The sequence below is a fragment of the Balaenoptera ricei genome, chromosome 14 (genome assembly GCF_028023285.1).
Source record: "Balaenoptera ricei isolate mBalRic1 chromosome 14, mBalRic1.hap2, whole genome shotgun sequence".
Classification (NCBI taxonomy): domain Eukaryota; kingdom Metazoa; phylum Chordata; class Mammalia; order Artiodactyla; family Balaenopteridae; genus Balaenoptera; species Balaenoptera ricei.
The window spans coordinates 43,132,119-43,157,713 of record NC_082652.1 but is presented as its reverse complement, the minus strand read 5'-3'; the positions used below and the strand labels follow the sequence as shown (position 1 = coordinate 43,157,713).

The 25,595-nt window shown below is 42.3% G+C and overlaps 1 protein-coding gene across 5 annotated transcripts in view; it reads left to right on the top strand.

Moving 5' to 3' along the window:
- KCTD1 (potassium channel tetramerization domain containing 1) overlaps positions 1–25,595 on the top strand; it is a 182,401-nt gene that overhangs the window by 106,376 nt on the left and 50,430 nt on the right. The window contains exon 1 of one of the 5 annotated variants that reach the window (XM_059895541.1): positions 6,629–6,671. The exons of the other annotated variants lie outside the window; for them this stretch is intronic. Coding sequence (XP_059751524.1) covers positions 6,636–6,671 — 36 coding nt within the window. The 5' untranslated portion in view covers positions 6,629–6,635. Of the gene's footprint in view, positions 1–6,628; positions 6,672–25,595 lie in introns of those variants that run through there. 5 annotated transcript variants of the gene reach the window in all.

The following is a 25,595-nucleotide window of genomic DNA, read 5'->3' as shown; positions in this document are numbered from 1 at the left end:
AATATTTATAAACACAGGTGAAAGAATGGAAATATGCAAAGAAACCAGCTGGAGGACCCACATCTATGGTAAGAACAAAATAACGATAACAAAAAGGCAAATAATAAAAGAGAAAAATGTGTATTAAATTCTAGGTATCCCTGTTTGAGCCAGTGTATAACTCACTGAAGTATAAAAATAAAATTAAATCTGCAAGCTTTTATTCTCTCCTTTATACCATGAAGAGGATAATTTAAGTATATATAAAATGTTTAACGGATTAATTTTGGACTACCTTTTAAGTAGATCTTAGAAAAAAGTTGAAATGGCTTACAAGTATTGACAATATGTCTTCAGTGTTCAATAAAATTATCCATCTCATTAAAAAATACACAATTTGATTTCTTTTAATTATAAGCAATAAATTTATAGAAATTGATCTCTTTTTATTTGTAATTTTCATTAGAGTGTCGTGATTCCAGTAAAGTATATTCTAAATTGATTTGAATAAACAAAATATCTTAATCGTATAGAATATGGAACTGAGATCTTTTAAACTTTTATCATTAAAAACAATACATGTGACCAGATGATAAATTGCAGGTTTTGTTTTTTGGGTTTTTTTAATAATAGTTTTAAAAACATTCTCATGGCCACTTTACAACCAGAAAAGATCTCATCCAGATACAATAAAGAATATGAAACTTTCTGGCAATGTATTAAATAGAACAGTGGCACTCTTTGTGTCAAAGTGCTAATTTGAGAGACTATGTCATGCTTTTAACTCTCTTTTCCGACGTGGCAATAAAGTACTTGCTCAACTGACATAAATCATCAAATATTTCACATTTTAGTCTTAATTTAGTTTATACCAACATGTTTAGAAATGAAGTCAGTAAATATTATTTGCATCATGAAGTACGGATTATAATTAGATTATTAGCCTTCAATGCATTGCCTTTACCAAAGATACACATCTCATTCCTGAAGAATTCGTCCCCGTGATCCATCCAGTAGCTAACACATATGTGTGGAACTTGTTACCATACATACTCAGCATACATGATTCGATCCAATCGCATAACAATCTTGTACCCTAGAAAGATTAAGTAGCCTGCCCCAGGAAGTTCAGTTAGTAAATGGCAAACTCAGGGCGTATCCCAGGGCTCTCACTTGACCATTTATTCAACAAATATTAATTTTTTTTTTTTTTTGACTGCGCCACGCAGCTTGTGGGATCTTAGTTCCCCGAACAGGGATTGAACCTGGGCCCTCAGCAGCGAAAGCATGGAGTCCTAACCACTGAACTGCCAGGGGATTCCCATCAACAAATATTGAGTACCTACTATGTGCCAGTCACAGACAACCCAGTAAAGAACAAGACAGAAGGTCTCATTTCTCATAGACTTGACATTCAAGTGGGAGAGACAGACATTAAAACCAACAAGAGTATCATTGAAATAGACTGAAGTGACTGGGGGGCTACTCCTTCTCCATCAGTTGGGTCCCACCCGCAGAGGAGCGGGCCACACACACTGAGCGCAGGGGACCTCCTAATCCCAGAGGAGGCTCTGCATGAGCCCAGCGCAGACGGACCCGTGACTGGTCTTGTCCACTCTTCCAGGTACAGGTGGGCACTTTTAAATCAGACTTATAGTTTCCCTAATTAAAATACTGGGTTGGCCAAAACATGCGTTCGGGTTTTTCCCGAACGCACGTTTTGGCCAACCCGATGTTAGGGGAAGGACGGTAACCTGTATAGAACAGGTCTTAGTATCGTTTCTTAAGAGCTCAGGGCGGACAGCACATCTGAGCACCTCAGCTCGTTAGGCAGGGAGAGGATACGGAAGTCCAGAGAGATGGGTAGCAGAATCCGATCCAGAAGTCAGGAAGCGCTCCTTATTCATAGGCTCAGAATCTCCTTCCTGGTCAACAAAGCCCCCTCTTCTCACTTGCTAGGTTATGTGCAACCCTTACGATGTGATAGTTTCAGACTTTATTCAGTTGATTCCCATCCCGGGCAAGGTCCTCCCATGCCTTCAGAGGACTGGGGTCTTTCTCTCAGGGACATACTTCCCCACACTGCCTCACTGAGGATATCTGTCAGAAAATCTGTGCTTTTCTCCCCACTCCTATACTAGAAAGCAGCCAAGGTATTATTGATGGAATCAAAAGAAAATATCAACATGGGTGGGCACTTGTTAGTCCATATTTGTGATGCTGAAGGATCGTGGGATTAGCATTTGAGAGTGAGATCACCTGGCACGGCTGCTGGTTACTGCCCTCACCTCACTGGGTGTTAGTCTAACTTACCTAAACCAATTTATGAGAAGTCCTTCTTGATGAGACAGGCATTACCGGAATACCTGGTCAGGTGATCTTGAGAATCCCTTCTGCCCTAAGAACCTATGATTCCATCCTGGCAAAAATGTCTGCAAATCAAAATTTTACAAATCAAATGTTTGTAAATTAGATCGCAGTTGAAAGACACTGAGTGAATTCTCTTTTGGAGCCCTCATTTGTCCTCGATGTGAATTCCGTTATTGGGTCAGGCTGTTTAGTTAACCATACCTTGGTATACTTTCTAGTGTCTGTTGCCATTCCTGGTTGGGATTTATGTTTCAAGGATGTATGTCTTTTTCTACAATATTCAACTTAATGTGATGTATAAAGTAGTGTATCTGATTTAATGTATCTCAACCTGCGGTTGAAATTTTCTTACTGGTTTAGGGTTGTTTCCTCTTTTATTTGCTGTATGCAGAGTAGCCTCTCAAAAACTAATGGTTGAATATTTTTTAAAGTGAGAGTTAATATTTTCATGATTTTTATTCATTGGACCCTTTGCATAAGGACCATTCCTGGGACGTTGCTTCCTTTTCTCACTGCTCTACTCTCAGTGCCTGGCACAGTGGTTGGCACATTTTAAGTGCTCAAAAGTATTTGTAGAAATGAATAAAAATATTCTGTAATAACAATAAAGGTGAATTTATAATCTTTGCCCTCCTAGCCTTGAGCAGAACGGGTCTAAATATTTTACTCTCATTTGAAAAAATGAAAACTAATTCTTCAGCTGTGAAGTTTAGAAATAAAAAGCTCCTCCAATGGCACATTCGGAAAAAAAGTTTCCTTAAATATGTGTGGCACACCTACTGTGTGCCTGGCACTGTGCTGTGCTCTGAAGGTCAGATGATTAAGACAGTGCCCTGAAGATTAAATCGAGTTCTGTCCTGCATATGCTGCAGAAGCAGTTTGTTCTCTTCTGTTGATTTCTTAGCACACGACAGGGATCACATACAGCCAAATAAATCAGCAGCTAAGTTAAATGCAGTGGTGGTAGCGGTGCTGTCCTAGTAGAGGTGCAGGTCTGGTTGGTGAGTTGTGCCCTCTGGGGATGATGGTGGGGCGAGACGAAGATGGACTTGCCCCGAGGTCACCACACCTGGACTTCAGCCCATTCTGTGCTTTAGGTCTGGACTAGTGTTCACCTCTCCACCTCAGGCCTACACAGGTTTTCTTTTCTTTCTTTTTTTTTACCCCCAGAGCCCTCATTTCTCCTCTGCCTTTCCCTGGCTCAACCTCCAACCCCATAACAACTAAGAGAAACCCTTTTACAAAGGAATCCGTTTGATTTCGTAGAACCATCCAATATGTAGTATTTGCTCAAATTATAGAGTTGACAGTGCACAACTGCGAAATTCTTAGGGAGGGGACTCCAACTTTAGGGGGTCAGTGTTATAATTTGGATTTAGGGGAAAGAGTTCCTTTTGCTTGTCTGTCTGTCCAGTTGTCTACATTGGGCTTTTGTGGTTATTCTGCCTCTTCTTGCTCTCTTATGTTAATTCTATCAATATTAGGATGTATCATATACTGTATTAGGAAATATCAATGACTATTGTCACTAATACCATTTTTCTTTTTTTTTTTAATTTTATTTATTTTTGGCTGCGTTGGGTCTTCATTGCCGTGTGGGGGCTTCTCATTGCAGTGGCTTCTCTTGTTGCAGAGCACGGGCTCTAGAGTGCACAGGCTTCAGTAGTTGCAGCACATGGGCCCTAGAGCGCAGGGGCTTCAGTAGTTGCGGCACGTGGGCTCAGTAGTTGTGGTATGTCGGCTCAGTAGTTATGGCACATGGGCCCTAGAGCACAGGGATTTCAGTAGTTGCGGCGCGTGGGCTCAGTAATTGCGGCACGCGGGCCCTAGGGCATGCGGGCTTCAGTAGTTGTGGCGCGTGGGCTCAATAGTTGTGGCTCGAGGGCTCTAGAGCGCAGGCTCAGTAGTTGAGGCACACGGGCTTAGTTGCTCCGTGGCGTGTGGGATCTTCCTGGACCGGGGATCGAACCCGTGTCCCCTGGATTGGCAGGCAGGTTCTTAACCACTGTGCCACCAGGGAAGTCCCATTTTATCTTTTATGAGATTTGATCATGGACTCCAGATGCCTTTCGATTGATCACAGATACAGAAAATAAAATCAGTGCCCTCACAGTTATTTAATTCCGTTTGAGAACTTATATCTGTTCTGGCTTAGGCACAACCTCCTTGGGTTACGTTTTCTTTTAAACTTAAAGAATACTGTCTGAGAGGGCAAAGCACAGTTAATAAAGGGATATAAACCAAACTGTCTGTTTTTCCTTCTTGGTGCTTTTTTTCAACTTACCTATTTCTCTTGGTTCTTATTCTCCCTTGGGCTTTTCTCTTAGTTTTCACTTCAAGGGGGTGTAGAGAGAACAGAGAAGGGAAGAAGGAATTTGATCTGAGCGACGTGACACAGGGAGGTGACACAGGGAGACACAGGGAGGTGTGTGAGCAAACACCCGTGATGGGAAAGAGCATGGTTCATTCCAGAATATTCCAGAACAGAAAGGAAGTCTGTGGGCTTTGTGCATAGAGTGATAGGGAAGGGGTGAAAGAGAAAGCTGAAGGGTTCGGCTCCAGCGCTGTGGCATCTAGACCGTGTTAAAGGTTTCAAACCTCATCTGTGGTCGGGGCAGTTGTGGAAGGGCTGTAAGCAGTTGTGGAAGGGGTGTAAGCAGGACAGGGTTCAACTTATTTGCCTTGTTTTGTTTTGTTAACAAGTTCTCTTTGGTTGAGAGATGTGGACCTTGGATTGCAGAGGAACTAGAGCAAGGGAGAGGTGACGGTGTCCAGGGACTAAGATAGCAGTAGCGGGAGGGGGGAGAAGTAGTAGATGGTTCCCAGAAATATATGGGTGGTGTACTCCACAGGACATGGACGTCGGCGTCCGGGGGACAGGAGTTCAGGTGATGGACAGGTGAATGGTGGTGCTACATATTGAAACAGGGGCCCCTGCGCGGGGGAGCCCTGGGGGTAGATGGTGAGTTCTGCTTGGGAGATGTTGGATTTGAGAGGCTCTGGGACACCCGAGGGGAATGTTGGCTAAGCAGGTAGATAAACAGGTCTGGCAAAAGTTGTCTGGAGGATAATATTTGGAAGTTCACCAGTTTGTGTATGATAATTGAAGCCACTTGGGGTGGATTATTTTGCTTTAGAAAGAAATCCTAGCTGGAGAATAAAAGAGAGCCCTAAGAAACTTGAATATCGGGTAGAAGGGTAGAGAAGGGGGGTGCTGGCATAAAGACAGGGGGGCAGAGGGCACTGGTAGGTTGTAGTGTATTGGGACCAGAGGGAGTAGTGGGCTTTGTTAATGCAGCTGAGATTTCCGGTAAGATGAGACCATGGTGTACGTCCTCAGGCTTCTCTGCAGAGCAGTTCTGTGGGGTGGTGGGCAGTGGGCCGAGGCCATATGGAGGGACCCGAGGGAGGGAAGAGAGGCGAGGAAAGGGGAACAGCTGGGCTGCTTTCAGGTTTGACTGTCCAGGAGAGGGGTCAGGAGAGCGGGAGCTGGAGGGAGCTGGGGCTGGAGACGAGTTTGTGGGGGGTTTTATATATTTTTAACATGAGAGACACAGGAGCATGTTTACATGCTGATGGGGAGGAGTCGACAGCAGGAAGGAGGGGGGCGGGGGAGTCCCTGAGGACAGATGAGGTGGCAGGTTTGTGGTGGTCTTGTTAATATTTTATGTACTTTTCTAAAATCACAGAAGGAAAACACTGACCCAGGTTAGACGCAGATGACACTGCGACCTCAGCTCCCCTGCCGGCCCTCAGAGCCCCTCCTCCTCCATCTGGCCCACCGTGCTCCCCAGGGAGTCTGGGATCCTGGTCCTAAAAGATCCTGGCTCCCACTTCAAGGGCATTCCTCATTCAACCGGAGAACGTCCTTTGTGTTTTAATTGAGTCAGTGACAAAGTGGAGGATCACATTCAAGGTAGGGGCCCATTTTATCGAAAGGAAAGCTAGATAAAATAGGAACACTGTCCGAAAATGTTTCTCAGCCAGGGAGGGAATGAACAAGTTGCACGAGAATGAACGTGCTGGGTCTCAAGTTTCATAGCATGAAGATGGGCGCTTTTTTGGCATCACTTGAACGGATGTCGAGTATTGTGCATGTGCAGAGAGAGTTTCTAGATTTCAGGCTTCTATTCACTGGCTTTTTTCTGGGGGAAAAATTACTGTGACTTGCAACAAGTGTAATTTTTTAAATTTGTTTTTTTTTAATTGATAAACTTTATTTTTTAGAGCAGTTTTAGATGCCCAAGGAAACAGAGCAGAAAATTCAGAGAGTGCCCACGGATACCATGTCCCACACAGTACAGCCTGCCCCACTATTGATGGTACGTTGTTATAATTGGTAACCCTCCACTGACACTTCCTGAGCACCCAAACTCCATAGTGTACATTAGGGCTCATTCCTGGTGTTGTACATTTTATGGGATTTGACAAATGTCCAATGACATGCATCCACCATGTAGTATCATACTGAGTAGTTTCACTGCCCTAAAAATCCTCTGCTCTGCCTGTTCATCCCACCCTCCCCTCTATTTATTTCTATGTGTGTTTGTTGGCTTGTCTGCAGCCATCTTCTTCCATGTAAGCATAGCAATTAGATTTTCAGTCTCTCCTTCTGAAGATCTTGATAGAACCTTAATAACAGCTTTGTTTGGGTTTTGAGTACTTTTTGTACCTAAAAGAAAAATTCAGTCCCTGACCTGGAATTATGATTTTAAAGCAATGACATCTAATTCTGGCTTTATTCTCCTCTCTGCAAGTATTCCCTGCCCTACTTTTTAAGCTCTCTGTAGTTAACATTTCAAGGAAAGTTTTTTTTCCGTGTCTTTGCGGGGTGGCCAGGAGAGCAGAGAGATTCACCCTTGGCCCTCCCAAACCACCACAGGGCAGCCAGCTGAGGAAGTGTTCTGGGCCTCTCCTGAGTCTTGCAGAGTAGATTTCTGTTCCTAAAGGGCCTGAGGAGAAGCAGAGAAGTAGCGCTTCTTAAAGATACTGGCAACAATGTTGGCAGCAGGGGCCTTAAGAGATGGAGAAAGGTAGTTTGGGGATTAAGGGGTTAAAGTATTAGCGTTCAGGGCTCTGCTTTTTACTCATTGCTACTTTGTGCAGAAAATATGTTGCTTTAAAGCCTAGGGAAACTGGTCATTGTAAATTACGCGGTTTGAAAACTGTTGGGAAAAAATCCCAAAATGTGCAGGGAGAATTGGACTGAAAATACCAGTGCTTCAGAGAAGAGCCCCCTGGGCGTTAAGCTTCTTGATCCTCGCATTGTGTTTCCATTACCAAGGCTTTACGCAGGTCATCTCGGTTTCCAACATCCCTCTGGATGCCTTGGAGGAGACGGGGTGGGGCTGTAAAGTGGGGATCGCTTCTCCGACGTCGCAATGCAAGGACGTCGTGACTTTTGATGTTTCTCGTTTCGCCAGTGTTCATGTTTACCTGGCATTTTTCCTGACTATTTCCACTCATCCCAAGTGACAGTAGCCACGAAATCACAGGTTTGATGTGCTAGCTGTATATTCTAATACTCACTAAAACATCCAGAACTATTTAGAAGCAAGAAGATGCACGGTGCCCTGTTTGGGAACACCGGTGTCGACCACAGCCTCATAGAGCTGGAAGGTACCCCCCGCCCCGGATTTCCTGAATCCCATGAATCGAGGCCCCCCCCCCCGGAGGTTCATCGTGCACGTGAGGCACGGTGCCCCTTGTCCAGTCGCTCCCCGGTGCCCAGAAGTGTCAAGGAAGGGCTGCTTCCTTGCTGGTCTCTCCTCACATTTGGCTAACTCACAATTTTGTGCATTCTTGGATTTTTTTTTTTCTTCCCACGCAGAGGAAAATGCTCTCAAAGACTGGTCTCCAATGTCCAGGATTGTGTAAATGGAGGGCCCCGCCCTGGGAGGGTGGAGCTTAGAGATACCTAAATCATTTGCATATGTCTCAACTACTCTTAAACACCTACCCGCAGGTGCTGCGTGGGCCCTGGAAAGGACAACTGTCCGTCAGACTGCCGAGGACGAAGCCTCTCCTCCAGCTTATATAGTCTAGGGGGTGAGACAGACGGAAAGGGGAAATAGGAAACAGCAAGAAAATGGGATACAGTAGCAATATAGTAGCATATAGTCGGATATGTTCTACAGAACATGAAACCCTGGGGACATGACAGGTGGTTATGGGCACGCGGGGCCACTTAGATGGGGCACGAAGAGACCCACCCTGGGAAGAGTGTTTTCAGGCAGAGGGAACAGCGTGTGCAAAAGTTTTGGGAAATCTTTGGGAAATGCAGGTTAGGTTAGTTTAATTCTGGGTTGCCAGGAAGAGAATGAGGTAGACAGTAGGTCGGACCTTACTGGAGGCAGTGGGGAGATAGGGACACCGGCTTACACAGGGTAATCATGTCCCAGAATTTAGCACGGGACGAAGCAGATCGCAAAGCGGACCAGCGCACGCGCGTTGGTGCAGTGTCTGCGGCCTGAAGCAGGTTATTGACCTCTAAGCTGCACGTGATCTGTCCTGGCTGCTTACTAGCAGGGCTGCCTCATGCAGGGGTGTCTGTACCCCGCTTGGCACAAGGCCTGGCACACTGAAGCCCCCAGCTGCAAAGGTTTTGCTAGCCGAATCTTCCTCTTAACCCGGAGGCCTTGTGGAAAGTCCTTATGGGTAGAAAGAGATGCACGGTGAGAAATAAGCCAAGATTTAAAAGTTGTTTGGGTAATTCTGCTCCTTGCCAGCCTCATCAAAGGAAGGCTCTGGAGAAGAGTGCCTGGTATTGGCTGGGTTTTATAGGAGAGAGATTTTTTTTTTAGGGAAATGAACTCTTTTGATATTCAGCATTCTTTCCAGAGGGCCTTTCTGGGCAGAGTTTATCCAGGCAGTACATATAAACAGTGAGATCAAGGCATTTTGTTTGGGGAAGAGTAAAAGTCGTGGCTCTAACAAATAAGGTCTGGAAGGGCATATGTGGTTTTGTGTCTTTAGATTCTTTTCTTAATTTAAAGAATGTTTTATAATTTAACACATGCGCATATTAGATTTTTTAAATATGCCATGAAAAACGGCCTTGCCTCCTACTCCTGACTTCCGGTTCCCCACTTTCCTCCCTAGAGACGGCCACTGTTACATTTTCTTACAAATTCTTATGATTCAGCCATTTAATACGCGTATTCAAATATATTGCATGCATCCCATATGTGTTTTGAAAGGTAGTGCTTTCTTAAACGTTTGGGTGTATGGCAGCTACTCAAAGGTTTGGGTAAAAATCAGACGACATAGAAAGAAGATGGAATAATGGGATATTATTATTGGGATATTGATTCCTGAGCATGAGTGAATTTGGGGGTTCACATAAGTAATACAAATCATTGCTAAGGGAAAAAATTAAAATCATATGTACAGTACAATGGAGCTCATTCTATCTGTAGAGACAGATTGTTTTGGAAATAAAACAGAACCTTGAATATTCTGGTTATGTATATACTCTTGGGGAATCTTTTGGAGTCTTTTCTTCTCTCTCTCACCAAAACCTGAAAGCGTTTGAGGTGCTCGTGAGTGCCTTCATCTTGGCCCCTACAGCAGGCAAATGTGGTCCACGAGAAAGTGGAGAGGTGGGCCTGGGAGCTGTCCTCAGGCCCCCTGCTGGAAAGCAGGCAGTTTGTGCAGGTGAGGACCAGCATCCTCATACAGATGTTAGGGTGAGCACCTCACCTCCTGGTAGCCCCTAGGGGATGCTCCAGCTGGTGATCTCAGGGCATTTGCATTAGAAGCCACCAAGGTAACAGCTGGGAAGCTCGTGAGTTAATACCTCCCTGCCCCCCAGCGTTGTGTCCAGTGCAGCTCCTGAAGCCCTCAAATCCTGTTCGGCTGAGGTGTTCCAGGATTGCAGCTTCCAGTCTGTTCCCTGCTTGGAACCACCCTGCTACAGCTGGGTTCCAGTGAGAGCGGGCAGACCCCGGAGCCCGGGGGTGGTTCTGAATGGCGCCAGCCACAGTTCCATCACCTAAACCTTTATCCTTCTTCCACAAATGGCCTTTGCCAGTCTGCTAGCAGCTTTTCTTAAATTAGCAAAGAAGAATCAGCAGTAGGTAAAGGCAGATCTCCCCACCACGATTTTTCCAAACTGAAAAACTGGGTTAAATACAGGTAAGTAAGGTTTTTCACAAAACCACTCAAGGCTTGCCTTAAGTTTATGATTTTTCAGATTTTAATGTCCTTTCACGTATATTATATAATTTGACCCCGACAACAACCCGTCGTGACCATAAAACATTATTATCCTCCTTTGATAGATGCAAAAATCGAGTCTTGTAGTAGCCAAATCCCATAGCAAGTTCGAACAGAAAGTAAGACATTGTACACAGTGGACTTTCCCCAGAGGAAATGAAGGGAAACACTGGTTCTACAATAGGTTCCTAAAAAGTAAGGTTTCCAGGTCAGGTGCATTTGGGGGAACATTGCCATCATCTTGAAACCCTATGTAAGGAAAACTATTTAATTCAGTGTTTTCCAGATTTATTTGAATTAACTCGTCATCTTCCCCCACCTGGGATAACTAACACTACTACTTTTCATAACATTTTGGGAAACACAAGTCTACGTCACCAGGGAAAATGTAATTTTTTTGCAACTTTAAAAAAATGCATCTCTGTAAATTTATTTGTACTATTTAAAATAATTTTAACTTTAATAATTTAGAAACTGCAAAAGATACCCACATGGCTATCAGCCACCACTAGTATTTTCTGATTCAAGGAGCAGTGGACAAGCTGTGGGAGATGCTTGAAATCTCCTTTGGTTCTCAGCCACTTACTGGCTTTGTGACTTGGCCAAATTACTTAACTTGTCTAAACCTCAGTTTCTCTGTCTGAAAATGGTGTTATATTAATTCTTTTTTTTTTTTTTTTTGGGATTTTTTTTTTTTAATTCAGACAGAAAGTCACAAAAATTATACTCATCCCCTCAGTTCACTCAGTCCCATGTAATTAATTTTTTTTTATCTTGATCTTTTGTTAGCACTTTTATGAGTTCATCAGTTTTTCATTAGAGATCTGAAAATGCTTATTCATTCAGTTCAGCAGTACAGTCAGTTACCAGAAACCTGTACTTGTCCGAGTCTTTTCCATGAATTTCTTGAAGATGAAAGCCTTTTATAGGAACATATTTGCAAAAGCATCAGAGTACACCCAGAACTGTCTGTAAATGACAAAAGACTTAAAAATGACCACTGTTAAAGATTTGATGAAAGTTCATAATAATGCAGTTGACAAGAAAATTAGTTATTTCTGAGATATACATTTTAAAGTAATAACTAGGATTATTACTTATAACATTATACCAGAACATATAAGATTTTTAGAAATTTCATGTAATGTCTGAAACATTTATATTAACATATTTCCATACATATTTCCATACAAATACAAATATAAGATTTTTAGAAATTTCATATAATGTCTGAAACATTTATATTAACATATAAAGGCTTCAGTAGTTGTGGCATGTGGCCTCAGTAGTTGTGGCTCGCGGGCTCTAGAGCGCAGGCTCAGTAGTTGTGGTGCACAGGCTTAGTTGCTCCACGGCATGCGGGATCTTCCCGGACCAGGGCTCGAACCCGTGTCCCCTGCCTTGACAGGCGGATTCTTAACCACTGCGCCAACAGGGAAGCCCACTTGTCTAAACCTCAGTTTCTCTGTCTGAAAATGGTGTTATATTAATTCTTACTTTAGGGTCATTGCAGAGATTCAATGAGTTGACTCACGTAAAGCACGTGGCACATAGTAAGTGCTCAGGAAACACTAACCTTTATTATTCCTGAGATCCACGCAGATTGCTGTTCAGCAGAGTCTGGTAGACTCTTGTCTGGGGGATAGATGCCATCAAGATTTGATTAAACTTGAGAAAATTACAGCTGGGTTTCCTAGGGCTGCCATAGCAAAGTACCATAAACTAAATGACTTAAACAGCAGAAATATATTATCTCACAGTTCTGGAGGCCAGAAGTCCGAGATAAGGTGGGTATCGGCAGGTCTGGTTCCTTCTGAGGGCTATGGGAGAATCTGTTGCATCCTGCCTTCTGGCTTCTGGTGGTTTGCTGGCAATCTTTGGTGTTCCTTGGCTTTATAGTCACGTCACCCCGATCTCTGCGTTCGTGTTCACATGGGGTTCTCCCTGTGTGCTTGCCTGTGTCCAAGTTTCCCCTTTTTCTAAGGATACCAGTCATACTGGATTAGGGCCCACCCTACTGCAGTTTGACCTCATCTAAACTCATTACACCTTCAATGACCCTATTTCCAAATAAGGTCACCTTCTGAGGCACCATTCTGAAGTTAGGGCTTCAACATATGAATATTTGGGGGACACAATTCAACCCACAACACCAACATAGTAGGTCAGTCCCACTGAGAATGTGCAAGAGGAAAGAGATCTGGTTAAATATTTGGTTGTGAAATTTTGTACTTGCTTTTTTTTTTTCTTGGAACTACTTTTTTTCAATTACCTTCATTTTTTTTTTTTTGTCTTCATTGAATTTGTTACAATATTTCTTCTGTTTTTTGTTTTGGTTTTTTGGCCCCGAGGCATGTGGGATCTTAGCTCCCCAACCAGGGATGGAACCTGCACCCCCTGCTTTGGAAGGCGAAGTCTTAACCACTGGACCACCAGGGAAGTCCCTCAATCACCTTTATTAAGGTGGGATTACATACAACAAAATGCATCCAGTTTAAGTTCAGTGAGTTTTGACAAGCGTATACACCTGTGTAACCACCACCCCAGTCAAGACATAGATCATTTCCAACATCCTAGAAAGTTTCCTCTGGTCCCTCCCCAGTCAGCCCCCTGCCATAGCCCAGCCCCTAGGCAATTGATCCCTGGCCTGCTTCCTGCCACAGTGGATTAGTTATAGTTGTATCTTTTCTAGTCTTTCACATAAATGAAATTTTACAGTATATATATTCTTCTGTGCTGGCTTTTTTGCTTGTGTCTGCTTTTGAAGTGAACCATTAATCCACAGGAATCTAGTGTAGAAGTTTTTAGTAACTATAAATCCAGCCCTTAGAATTCTGTAGCTAGATGGAGCACAATTTTGATAGATCTTTTTAAAAAAACATTATTTCCTTACTATGCCTGTGGTTCTTTATTAGAGACCTTATGCCCTCATTAAATCCTTAGATCAGCCTTGTGAGGTAAGTATTCCTTTCTTCGTTTATAAAAGAGGCAGTTTCTTGGTGCTTTTTTTTTTTTTGTCTTTGATTACTGCTACCTGGAAAATGTGTTTAGTTGAGGGAGGTCGAACGTCAGAATATTGGAATATGGCTGTAATGGCATTTTTAGTGAAATGTCACAAGGTCATTATAAAGATTAAGTGAGATAGTACGCGTCGCGTGTTGGGTATAGTGCTTGGCACACAGTGAGGGCCCCCAAGTGCCTCTTGTCGCTATGGTTATTAGTGGGCTCAGGGGCTGTCACAGCTGGAGCCCCTCTATGATAATCCAGGCCCAAGCTTTTCACCCTTCAGGGCCCAGGGAGGGGTGGGCCTGGTGGACAGAAGGTGGTCCTGTCCCCCCTCCCTCTCCCCCCTCCCCCAGCAGCACTGCCTTTTTTCTGCTTTTCAACTGCAACTCAAGTGTAAGCTCTCTTCTGAAAAGTAAAGGTTCCACGTGAACAAATGTGGGCGCTCCCCTGAAGTTCAGCCTCCTCATTGTATGGCAGGAGAAGGTTTATTGACTTCAGGCAGCAGGAGCACTTGAACTCAGCTCTCCAAACTTCCAGCCTTTAGGAAATTAAAACAGGGGTAATGCCAACCCAACACTGAGATGGTAACATTGTGCCAGTTCAAAACGAGGACTGTTCTTACCCATCTCGGCATTTCCCGTGCCAGCCAGGCTGGAGTAAACATTGATAGGCATGCATATTGAAGTTACTCACCTTGCAGTTTCTTGTGTGGGACGTATTAAACATTTTAGAGCTAAAATATGGAACTGGCTGACACCATCTTTTTAGCAGTCATTTTCATTTTGTTTTTTTAGTTCTAATTTGTCATATTTTCCTCATCCCTTACCCTTCATATCACTTTTGAAATACGTGTGAATTAAGGTCAATTAGCGTGTGTGTTGACACCCAGCTCCAACTAGATCTCCGAATTATCTTCATATCCACCTTGAAGAGGTGGTAATTTCAGCTTAAGTGGCAATTAAAAAGCAAAGAATTACACTTAATAACCTCCGCGGGGGTACCTGAGGTCTTCTGCTGTGGCGTCTCAACAAATGCTATTGGTCATCAATAATTTAGGCGGGATAGCCTGTGACTTCCATGTAGTTTTACAAGGTTACCAAGGGCGCCACTTCTCTCTGGGGAGATGGCAGAGAGAAAAGAGCCATGTTGAAGCCCTGCTCACTGGATACTTCTTAGCTGTGGGCCTGGAGCAAGTCTCCAAGTGTCCCTGAGCCTCAGTTTCCCTTTTTGGGGAAAACAATCACATACCAGCTCTTTTCCAGCCCTGAGGTCATTTGCTATTTATTATCAAAGCAGTAATGTACAAATTCTGTTTTAGAGCTGCTACCTCAAATATGATCCCATGTTACGGGATTAACAGTAATTTAGTTAAGCGTATTGTCAGAGTTGACAGTGAGGATATAGTCATGCTAATTAGAACAGGTACAGTGAATAGGATCTCGCTAGAGCTGTCTCATTAAGACTGAATTGAATTGATTTTGATGCTTTTTTACAGATTTTTAAATTAACAGTAACAAATGGCAGCAATTGGCTCCAAGTATATAGACTTTTATCTAGAACAGCCATAGTCCCTCTCCACGATGGTTATTTTTTTTACATTTCAAGGATGCTAATTTCTTACCTCCTATCTCCTTTTTTATCATCCAACTAAATTTATTAGTGCAACCGAATATAGCTTTAGAGAGAGACGTGGTAATCACTGCTTAATTTAACATTTTAATTTCCGTAGTCCAACTACATGCAACAGGATATATCAAGTACATTATAAGCAGATAAAATAATTCCACTGATGAAATTTATTTTGAGTCTTATTTTATATAAATGGTTGAGTGAATATTAATACTGAGATCATCTTCCCCATTATTACTAACTTCCTTTGATTACCTTTTAGTTTGGGATTTCCATTAGAAGGCCAGCACGTCTTTAAATGTGAAGATTTAGAATATTTATTTGTTTCAACATAACACTTTCCCGTACAATACTGGACTGACTTACAAACAAGTAATTACTATTTTAGCATCACTCTCATACCAGACTCTCATCTTTTGCTTATTTGTCATACATACAAGCTGCAGAAGGAGGCATGTTATCTATGTTTGAGGGCACTTGATTCACATGGGAATTCTTTAGGTGGGCTAACTAAGCCCCTCATCAGAGTGAGGAGTTTCTGAAGACATGTGAAAAGCAATCTTGTGGGATTTATTTTTTATTTACTTATTTTTTTAATTTTATTTTTATTTATTTATTTATTTTTGGCTGTGTTGGGTCTTCGTTTCTGTGCGAGGGCTTTCTCTAGTTGCGGTAAGTGGCGGCCACTCTTCATCGCGGTGCGCGGGCCTCTCACTATCGCGGCCTCTCCTGTTGCGGAGCACAGGCTCCAGACACGCAGGCTCAGTAGTTGCGGCTCACGGGCCTAGTTGCTCCGCGGCATGTGGCATCTTCCCAGACCAGGGCTCAAACTCATGTCCCCTGCATTGGCAGGCAGACTCTCAACCACCGCGCCAACAGGGAAGCCCCAATCTTGTGGGATTTAAATAACATAATTGTGAAAGTCGGGCAAGTTTTCATTAACCAAGTGTCTTCGTTGAGCTAGAAGTTGTACTTCAACAGATTTGAGAATAAAGTAATAAAAGTAATAAAGTAATGAAAAATAAACTAAAAGCAGGAAAAAAATGAATTTACTGCTTACTGTTCTTGGCAGTTAATAATATCAGAAGTTCATCAATATACACTATGTGTATCAGTTAGAGTATATTCTCTTTTCTTAGCAGAAAAGATAATACTTGTAAAGTTTAAGTTTCTGGGTATTTGGATAGTACTGCATACTATGCAGTATAATGTAAGCTGGGACCTCACAGCAAGTTTAGAACCACTAAACAGAGGGAATGAGAAAGGTTGTATGAGCGACATATGTGTAAACAGGTATTTTGTAAGTATCTCTTAAAATAATCATTAAAGGGCTTCCCTGGTGGCGCAGTGGTTGAGAATCTGCCTGCCAATGCAGGGGACACGGGTTCGAGCCCTGGTCTGGGAAGATCCCACATGCCGTGGAGCAACTAGGCCCGTGAGCCACAACTACTGAGCCTGCGCGTCTGGAGCTTGTGCTCCGCAACAAGAGAGGCCGTGACAGTGAGAGGCCTGCGCACCGCGATGAAGAGTGGCCCCCACTCGCAGCAACTAGAGAAAGCCCTCGCACAGAAACGAAGACCCAACACAGCCATCAATAAATAAATTAATTAATTAAAAAAAAAAAAAAAGAACTTTAAAAAAAAAAAATAATCATTAAATCCTTTAGAAATAACATCATTTGTAAAATCTTTAAAACCATCATTAAAAATAATAGCTTACTTGTGGACTTCCCTGGAGGTCCAGTGATGAGGACTCCACGCTTCCCCTGCAGGGGACACTGGTTTGAACCCTGGTCAGGGAACTAAGATCCCACAAGCTGCGACGTGCTGCCACAAAAAGAAAAAAAAAATAGCTTACTTTTGTTAAAGGTTATATTTCAGGCACTAGGTAAGTGCTTTTCATAACTGTCTACTCTTATACATGAATTATTGATTTTTCACAATAATCACAAAAAGCATTATTATTCCCTTGTTAAAGATGGGGAAACTGAGGCAGAGAGTGGTTAAATTGCACAGTAGGCACGTGATGGAACTAGGATGGAAGCCCAGCGCTCTGGCCCTGGAGCCCTCCATTCCATTCTGCCTCTGTGCACCATTGCTGATGTGTTAGTAATATTTTTCTAAATAGAATTTAGAAAGAATAGCTGTCAATTCATAAGATTATACCGTAAAATATTTTACTTCATTTGCAAATGTTATTCTATTACCGAATAAACGTTCACCTAAGTTATTCGTAACATTTCTCATAGTGTCTGTGTTTAAATAATGTGCGGCTCTATGTTGCTCTATTGTGTTGCTTGAAGCGTTCTGCCTGTTCCAGCCCCAGGTTCATTTTCTGTTTCCCCTTCTGCTTCTATTCTCTGTACAAAAGTGGTTTCCAGTCCCTTCAATGATTAGCGCAGCCATGGTGCTCCCATCTTTCCCAGCCCCTCCTGGAATTCAGTATTAAATTATTCATCAAATGGTGGTTAGTGCCTGGTAAATGCCAGGCTGTGTGCTGGAGACTGTCAACAAAACACTGTTCCGGTCCCCGCGGAACCTGCAGCCTGGTTGATTTCCAGGGGTGACTTTGAGTACATCTCATTTGTGAAACGCTTCACCCCGGACTGGGACTTGGTGGCGTTTGACTCTCTACTCTTGTCCAGCCTTACCCCACCGACCCTGAGTCTGTACGTCGGAGCTGCAGGAACCCAGAATCAGCTCCACAGAGCTGGCCACCTTGTCATTTTATGTAAACCTCAGCAATACCAAGACTCCTCATGCCCTGCTTCTCCGAATGTGGACTGCTAACCCCCGAGGTTCCTCCCAGCGCCCGTGTTTTTATTGCGCTGTATGGCAGCATCGAGCTTCTGTCTTGGGAAGTATGCGTTTACTTTATTTCCACAAAATCCCTATCGCCTCATTAGTGTTTAATTTTTCCTTAATTGACATTTATGCCTATTAACACCATGGGATGGTGGGTTTTGTCTTTTCTTTTTTTTTTTTTTTTTGATGGATGGGATGGGTAAATAACAAATACAAAAGTGTTTGGGGCCACGGCCCAAAGGGAGAAATCACTGAGGTCATTTACTGGAAGGCGAGCAGAGCTCTCAGTGATGGAGCCTTATAGACTTGCTTTATCATCATCAGTACTGTTTAGTCATTTTCTACTGTGTGCAAAGATAAAAAAGTGTTTCATTAAGTACTGCGGGGAGTTGGTAGGAAAAGTAACTGGGCAGGGCTTACCCGCCTCATTTCACTCTGATTGTGGCTGTAAGCTTTCATTTGAGGCCTGTGATCTTCCATCCTGCGGGCTGGAGCCGTTGATCTGCAAGCTCATATATGGGGCCAGCTTTCCATCAGGGTCAAGGATCTATCTACTTGATTCTCTAAAAATTAGGCTTCATCTCCACAATCTTCAGAAGGAAGCAATACATAGTGGGATCATTCAGACTGATTATGAAGGAGACCAATGCAAACTGTAGGACCTAGAGAACGCTTCAAACCCTCCCCGCAAACCTCTCTCGCTGCTCCCCACTTAGAGGGATTAAGTAAGATCTACTGTGGAATAAACAAGAGGACCTGTGGTCCAGCAGCCGGGCGTTAGAAACTGACCTCCTGAATAGAAAAGTGGATAGGTGGTTGGGAAATGAGGAGATGAAACTCGTCCGATTCACCCCACTCTCCAAACACACACACTTTTCTTCCTGTCTCTTTCTTCCTGTCTCTCCGGCATTTCCCTTTTCATCAATTTCTCTTCCCGTCTCCCTCCCACATCACTGGCCTTTTCTCCCTTCCTGCCCCTCCTCCATCCTTGTCTCCTCATTTCTTCTTGGCCTCTGCTCTTGGGCTATTTTCTGTTCTTTTCCTGCTGCCCTAATGGCAACCGCTTTTCCCCTTAGACGACATTTCGTTACGCACCTCCTCACTCCGCCACCCCCTCCGTCGCTGTGGCATTATATAGTGTCTTGTGGTTAAATAACCATCTAATATACAAAATTGAGCCGGGGCTTTTAAGACTACCAAAGGCGTTCTGCTGCACGTTGCACTTCCTTAAGTGGAAATGCTCCAGTGCAGTGCTGTCTGCTGCTTGCAGGCAAACCAGAGGGCAAGAAAGGATGGAAGAGGGGCAGGAAGGGAGAAAAGGCCAGTGATGTGGGAGGGAGACGGGAAGAGAAATCGATGAAAAGGGAAATGCCAGAGAGACAGGAAGAAAAGCGTGTGTGTTTGGAGAGTGGGGTGATTCGGACTTGTTTCATCTCCTCATTTCCCGACCACCTGAGTCTGACCCAAGTCCTAGTGGGTCAGGCGCTACCAGATTGCCCCAGACCGAGGCAGCACATTTGAGAGGGGAAAATGCAAGCTTAGATCCCGGAATATTTTGCTTCTGACTTTTTAATCAACTAACTCTTTATGACCTCGGGCAACGATTGGGCCATCTGAATATTCCTGCTTCAGTTTCTCTTCTTTGCAAAAGACAGTATCGGCCTTCCTTCCTTCCTCTCTGGACCTTTTGGAAGGCTTGTGGGTTGTGATTGTTCATAAGGTCTTTGGAGTTCTGGGATCTCATAAGTTAACTGCTTCTTAGGCATAAGGCACTATGTTAATTCCAGGTATGATTTTTTTTTCTAATGCATTTCCATTTTTGTACCATACTTTTCTTGCCAATCAGGTTGATCTTTAAAAAGTTAGTTTGTTTTTTTTACTCTTATTGGTATTTATTTTAAGATACTTCTCCAAGAACACAGACGTCTCCTTCTTTATCGCGTGAAAACTGTAAGCAATAGCTTGTTGCAATAAAATCCGGAGGAGGGTGGCCGCCTTGCTGCTGCCTTTACTGCTCATTCACTTTCTTCTGAATCCGTGCTTTCGGTGCTATCTCCTCATCCATGTGCTCCTAAGCAGGAGGTTTCATCAATCAATGTCCCCTCTAAAATTTCCCAAGAAACAACTCTCATCCCAGGACCAGCAGTTCACCTGCAGGCACTGCTGCGCCTCCCAGGGTCACTGGCCACCGCTGGCTGCTGCCAGATCCGGCTTCAACCACGTCATCAGGGGCAGAGCCAGAGCAATCCACAGAGTCACCTCCACTCTTACTTCACACCAGTTCCCACTGGCAGCTCAGATGGGACTCATGGAACTCAGAGTCAGGATGACCCAAACAGCCAGAATCCGGCTCCATCTTCTGAGGACAGATATTCCACCTGGCACGAGATGTCACCCGGGAGAAGCATTTTTGGCAAGCCACTCGCCCTCTGGCATGCCTGTCAACATGACACGCCACCCATTGGTTCTAGTGTGGAAACATCGAGACTGTTACTCTCAATTGCCCCGATTTTTTTTTATGACTCAATATGTCTTTTTGAAAAGATGACACTGATTCTGCTTATAAGAGATTCTTACTTTATTAAAAAGCATTTGTTTTCTATCACTCAAATAACTGTTTTCTATTCTATAAGGGGATCTCAGATAAGCTGCTTTCAGACCACTCTAGTATTTTAGAACAGTATTGTTTATAAATATATAAACAATACTGCAGTAAAATATTGCACCAAGGAAAGAATATCTCTGAAGTAGGCATTCTGCTCATTAAGCACCATATTTTATTGGTCATTTCCTCCTGTCAGTGAAGGCAAATAAAAAGCAGTAGTGATTAAAATGTAATCTTCCTAATCAGCTAGAGAAAATGCTATGATTGTTAAGAAATCTCTCTGTGTTGGCTTCTTCTTCTTCTTTTTTTTTTTTGCCCTCATAGTTTTGGAATGCCTTTCATTTCATGACCAGTTCTTCTTTCTTTCAAAAGAATTTTGAATTCCAATTCTGACCTCCTAAAATGCTAACTTTCTTAAAACATTTGAATCTCTATGGTTTATATTTTTAAAAATCATAGAATTATTTTTAAAAAATCAGGATTGAAAAAAGCACTATAGACCAGCTGGTTCAATTGCATCTATTACAAATGGGAAAACTGAAGTGAGAAATGAAATAATTTGCCAAGGCCACATAACTCATCAGTAACACAGCTCAGACTAAAACTTGGGCCTCCACTCTGTCACATCCTCAGGAAAACATATCTGAGTTTAGAAACTTCAGTCGATGTCAACACTGTTAGAAACACTGCAACTGGTTTCCTTTTTAAAAGATAATTGGGTCGAAAATTAGGAGTATGATCCTTGTAATGTGGAATTACTAAATACAGGTATGTCTTATTTAAAAATAATGTACTCTGGACTCATAAAACCGAGAGTGATTCATTCCTTACTGTACCAAAGTAGTGTTTGCCCTCCGAATGATTTGCTTAAGTAGTTCTCGGGACATTTAAAATATAATTTGATTTTTTTTTTTTTTTTTACATGGGTCTCTCTTGTCATCAGGAATTCCTTGTGTATATGGTTTATTCCTAAATCAGACTCTTACTCCCTGAATTGTTCACTTCCACAGTACCCTAGCCCGGCACCAAACAGATTAGTGAGCCAACATTTTCTCAGCGAATGAACAAGTGAGCAAATGAACTTTTTGAACACACCTAGTGTGTAAATGAGAGTAAGTCAGCATACTTACAAATTTGTGTATCTTTTTTATTTTTTAATGCATAAAGGTCGAGCAGGGCTTCCCTGGTGGTCCAATGGTTAAGACTCCGCGCTTTTAACGCAGAGGGCACGGGCTCCATCCCTGGTCAAGGAAGTTCTGCATGCCATGAGGCACGGCCAAAAAAAAAAAGAAAAGTGTTTCTCATAAAGGTCAAGCAAATAGGCATCTTAAGAGGAGATTTCTAAGGACTCAGTTAAGGTTAGAAGGCACCCATTTAGCTTTTGACACTCTACCGGACAAGGAATTTTTATGGCCACATCGAAGAAAACAGTAAGTCAAGCTTATTGTTTATTTAGAGGCAGATGTGTCCTGTAGGTAACATCTAGGACGAGCAGTTAGAGCAATCAATGAAATGCCAATTCTCTGTGCCGGGGAAACAGAGTCAGGGGCTGGGGGGAAGGTGTCTGCTTCCTAGACCAGCTGGCTCCTGCCTTGTGCCTGACCACTACCATCCATCCTTCAAACTCTCCAGCCAGTTGTCTTCATCCCAAAACAGACCGAGTGGAAGAATGTGGATGGGGCAACACAGATCTCTCCCTTCTCTTGTGAAAACCAGGGCATGGATCGCCTTGTAGTAGAGAGTGGCAACCTTATCCTGGTACACAATGGCTAGCGTGTAAAATATCACAGTAACTTCATTACTAGGTAATTATAGGCTAAGCCACTTGACCTCAGAGCCAACTTCCTTCTCTGTGAAATGGTGATAATACTTAACATTGTGCAGGGGTTTCTGGTTTCAGACTAGGCCCTCTCTGAGTGTCAGGTACTGTTTCACCGTCAACCTTTGCTGCCATCTGCATCTTCCTTCCAAGAAAGCAGGTGCAGAACCGACTTCTGGAAACACAGGAGGTGTGCGTGTGCAGCTTTTATCATCTTGCTGGGTTTTAGATCTGGGAATGGAGAGGACCTGGGGGAGGGGACAGATGACCAGATAGCTCCCAAGAGTGTAGAAATCATAGGCCCCTGCCCCTTTCTTTCAGGATCAAACTAAATAGACTTGTGTCAGCTAAATATGAGCTTACCGTGACCTGAGGCCCATTTAATTTTCTGTTCCGCACATTTCCTCCCTGGCAAGAAAATAAAGGGAAAGAAAGCATTACCCCTAAGTTCTGTTCCATTTCTGTATTTCTTCATTCAGTCCTTCATTTAAAAATGTCCAAAAAATGCTGATTATGAAAGTAAGATATAACAGTGTGCCAAGAGTATGTACTAATTGATTCGATTGAGCAAAATAGTGCTGTTTTTCTCCTTTTTTAAAATAATATTTTTTTTAATTTTGAAAGTAATAAATGTTCAACACCATAAAGCACAAGAGAAAAAAACAAAAACAAAATTTGCCTGTAACATCATCACCCAGTCCTGCCCCCTACTAATATTTTGGTGCATTTAATTTCAATTTTTTTCATGGTACATACACATATTTTTGCAAAAAAATGGCCTTTCCCTATAGAACTGTGACAGAGCCTGCTTTCGCTTTAATGCTATGTTTTAATTTTTAAAAACCAGTAATATCCATAGTTGAGCTACAGTGTCTATTTTAAAATACTCTGTGATGTTTTAAGTACATTTAAAAATATCCAAGAAATCTAATTTAAAAATTAATCCAGCTATAATAAACACAGCAAAACTCTATCAAAGTGTTCTCTTTTTACAAATTCACTTTGCTTTTGGGAAAAAAAAGCAGAGAAATCTTGGCAAATAGTTGTTCTTTTCATGGTCCCAGCTTGATAATCTAATACAGGAACTTCTTGGATATGTATTTCATTACTGGAGGGGAAAAAGGCACATTGAGGGCACTCACTCCATATCTGGCAAAGATTGTGCATTAAAATAGATAAACAATAGTAACCCCTACTCCTGGCCCAAGGCAAGAAGAGTAACATTTTGCTATTTCAGATTAGGAAGTAATTGCAGATTAATTTAACACAGTTGCTAGTCATTTTGAAACAACTTTGAAGTCTCCTATTTTTGATTTCCGTTTTTTTTTTAATCTGTGAAATTAAGATTTGATCTGAAAAAAATATTAATACAGCTCAAGTGCCATTTCATTTATGAACCTACCGTGATGATCTCATTCTCTACTTCCTTTTATAGGCTTTGTCCAAAGCACGTAACTCACATGTTGTTATGCTCTGTCCTATTTTGTTTTTATTTATCTATATCCCACTATGTAGTACTTTATCAGTGTAAAACGCTGTCTTTCTCACCCATGGGTCTTACCTCCTCAACTGCTTTAAAACGTCTCTATACTTCTCACTGGATCCATAGACATCTTCTCTGTACATCGGGTGTACTGGTGTATTAAATTTCATTTTTCACGTGCAGAAGGAAAGAAACTTCCTTTGTCTTTCTCTATGCCATGCACTGTATTGTATGCCTTCACAAACATCTCACCCACTGCCAGCTTTATCTCTCTGTGGGGTGGGAAGATTCATCCTGTCTTATAGATGAGGAAACTAGAGTTGCATAGGTTTGGTAACTTCTCCAAGATGACACAAAGGCTGAACCTGAACTCAAACCAGGTCTTCAGATTTCAAAAACCAGGGCTCTTTCTCCTGTACACTTGAGGTGTTCTGTGTAGGTGATTTTTTTCCCAGCTATATAAAGTTTCGAAAGTTGTCTTACCTTTAAAAAAAGTTTTTCTTTATCATATTTGGGCAGAAAATTTTCTTCAATATATTATGTACTTCCCAATCTAAGCTAGTCTGGGGTTTGATCTGGGGATGACTTAATTTTGGATGATTCTTGTATAGGCTAGAAAACCAATGACCACACTTGTTATACGTCTCTGAATTAAGAGTAAGCAGGTTCTATGAGTTTGAAGGGAGTTCCTGTGAATAAAGTGAATGGAAGATTTGATATCAAATTTGGATGTTCAGAAGACTTCTCAGCCTAATTCTCTGCTGACTTCAGAGATTGACAGAAACAGTCTTTTGAAATAATGCTAGGGCTTGGTTGTTTTTTTTTTAAACCTATATGAAATTATAAGAAAAGATTTTTTTTCTCTCTCTCTCTCTCCAGGGTCATTCTGCTATTTAAAGTCAGAAGAGACCATAAAGTTTGACACATAGTAGGAGCCCAATCAATACTACTTGAATGAAGAAACAATGAGGGCCCTTACAAAATATGTTGGCTTTATGGTTGAGAGTCTTACCACCCGTTTGAGTAACTATGGTCGGTGAAGGGATGTTTCTCTCTAAAAAACCTTCACTGTGAGTCCAACAGGATTGTGTCAGCTCTAAACTAACCCTCCCAAGGTAACCACAGATTTCCATCCTAGGAATCAGGATCCTGGTCTAAGACACTTTGATTACAGGCTCATGGCCTAAATGGTTGGCCAACTATCAGAAAACAGAATCAATCAGAACACTCCATTCTCCATGCATTCCATATAATTTAGAAGCTACTTGAGTATGCGTGTGAGAGTGTGTGTGATATAAAGACGTGTATTTTAAACCCAGGCTGAAATATGTGGAAAAGTTATGATTTGTGTTGGATTCCTTCGCTGCTCTACTGAATGTTATGAATTATAATATCAAATAATATAGATAAATATTTTACCGTAGCCATGCTTTTCTGGAAGTATCCCTAAGAAACCTGTTTCTTTTCCCAGTGATAGAGGTAATATAGTCCTACCAGATAGTGAAACGTGACATGAGACAGGGGCATACATTCTTAACAAATAAAGTCATTAAAACTTTCAGTTTAAACTTTAGCTCATTTGTTCTAGGCGGTGCCCCTGGGGCTCCTGTTTGAACAGCACACAGCAAGGTTAGATTTAGGAGGCAAAGTTTTCATTAGCTTCTTTTGAAAGATGCCTGAAGT